The following is a 1,773-nucleotide window of genomic DNA, read 5'->3' on the forward strand; positions in this document are numbered from 1 at the left end:
GGGAGGGAGGGAGGGAGGGAGGGAGGGAGGGAGGGAGGGAGGGAGGGGAGGAGGAGGAGGAGGATTTCATTCGCTTACACAAGAGGCAGATGGAGGACAGAAGTGACAGTCAAGATGCTGGATGTAAGTTGGGGAGGGAGAAGAGAGGGGACAGAGAAGGGAGAGAGAGGGGAGGGAGAGAGAGGGGAGGGGAGGGGAGGACGGGGGGAAAGGATCATGTAGGAATGGAGATGGGGAGAAGTTAAAAGAGGAAGAGGAAGAGGAAGAGACGATTTTGACAACATCTCAATCTCGTGATTTCAGCTGAAGGAGAAGCAAAGCCTTTGGCTGTTCACCCTTGATCCATCACTTGAAGCGAAGATGGTTGAAGTCACGCTCAACTTCTTTCCTTTCTTCCCACTCTTATGTTCTCTTGCTGTCTTGCTGTCTTGCTGTCTTGCAGTCTTGCAGTCTTGCTGTCTTGCTGTCTTCTCAACTTCTTCTCATTCTTCTCTTTAGCTGTCCAGCTCGCACCTGGAGCAGGACGTCAAGGCGTCGACGCTGGAGGGTCTGGTGAAGAAAATCGCGGAAGCTCTGGAGAACGATGAGGCGAGTTGCGAGAGCGAAGATGATGAGGGAGAAAGGAGGGAGATGGTGGTGGTGGTGGTGGTGATGATGATGATGATGATGATGATGATGGAGATGATGATGACTGCAAACACAGGTGCAGGCACATGACATCCTTCAAGTGATGGACATGATGACAAGACTGGCGGACAAAGCGAAAGAGACGCAGGAGAAGAGAAATGAAGAGGCAGAAAATTGAATGACGAGGTAGCCCTGCTGCTCCTCCTGCTCCTCCTGCTCCTGCTCCTGCTCCTGCTCTTCCTCTTCCTCTTCCTCCTCCTCCTCCTCCTCCTCCTCCTCCTCTTGCTACTCCGCCATCAACAAGACCACCACCTTCCATCCTTGGTACCTCCCCCCCTGCCGGCTCTCCCTGTCTCTCTGTCTGTGTCTCTCTCCTGACGAAGTCTGCTAGCTGGGTCAACTGCAGCAAAAGTTTGATGAGAAGGCAGCGGATGGCGAGCAGCAGCGGACGAGGCTGCGTGAGGAGGAGGCAGAGCGAGCGGCGCTGGAGGAGGCGAAGCGAGCGAGGGAGGAGGAGTTGAAGGAGCTGAAGATGCAGCTGCAAGAGCTGCAGGTGAGAGCGACAGAGCTGGAGAGGGAGGGGAAGAGAACGGAGGAGGCGCTGGAGAAGGCGAAGGAGGAAGGAAAGAGGGCGAGGGAGGCGCTGGAGAAGGAAGCGGAGAAGGTCAGGGAGCTTGCGAAGCTGCAGGAGGAGAACGAGGAGGAGGTGAAGACCTTGACCAAAAGATGCAAGAGTCGAGCGAGGCTCTGCACAAGAAGTTGGAGGACTGGCGGAACGACTTGCAGAGCAACTTGGCGTCGAAGGAAGAGGAGCAGACGACGCTGACGAAGCAACACAACGAGCTGCTGGCGCAGAAGCGAAACTTGGAGGCAGAGCTGAAAAGAGCGAAGCAGGAGGCGGAGGAGACAAGAGCAAAGCTGCAGGCTGAGAAAGAGACGGAGGAGGAGGAGACGCAGAGGCTGCGAGCAGAAGAAGAAAACTCAAGACGGCTTTGCGAGACTTTGAGGAGAAGCTGAAGCGAGCGGAGGAGGAGGGGGCAGGGCTGAAGGAGAAGCTGAAGCGAGCGGAGGAGGAGGGGCGAAGGGCTGAAGGAGAAGCTGAAGCGAGCGGAGGAGGAGGGGCAGGGCTGAAGGAGAAGCTGAAGC

General features: G+C 56.3%; 1 protein-coding gene across 1 annotated transcript; it reads left to right on the forward strand.

Annotated features, from left to right (window-relative positions):
* Nucleotides 1-89: 89 nt before the first annotated feature.
* GUITHDRAFT_161670 (hypothetical protein) lies at nucleotides 90-1,644 on the forward strand (the record flags this gene model as incomplete). The annotated part of the gene is made up of 5 exons (XM_005838228.1): nucleotides 90-123; nucleotides 304-363; nucleotides 499-552; nucleotides 1,019-1,333; nucleotides 1,354-1,644. The coding sequence occupies exons 1-5, from the start codon at nucleotides 115-117 to the stop codon at nucleotides 1,642-1,644; spliced, it is 729 nt and encodes a 242-aa protein (XP_005838285.1). The 5' UTR covers nucleotides 90-114.
* Between the last annotated feature and the right edge of the window lie 129 nt (nucleotides 1,645-1,773).

The sequence above is a fragment of the Guillardia theta genome, assembly GCF_000315625.1.
Source record: "Guillardia theta CCMP2712 unplaced genomic scaffold GUITHscaffold_12, whole genome shotgun sequence".
NCBI classification, from domain to species: Eukaryota; class Cryptophyceae; order Pyrenomonadales; family Geminigeraceae; genus Guillardia; species Guillardia theta.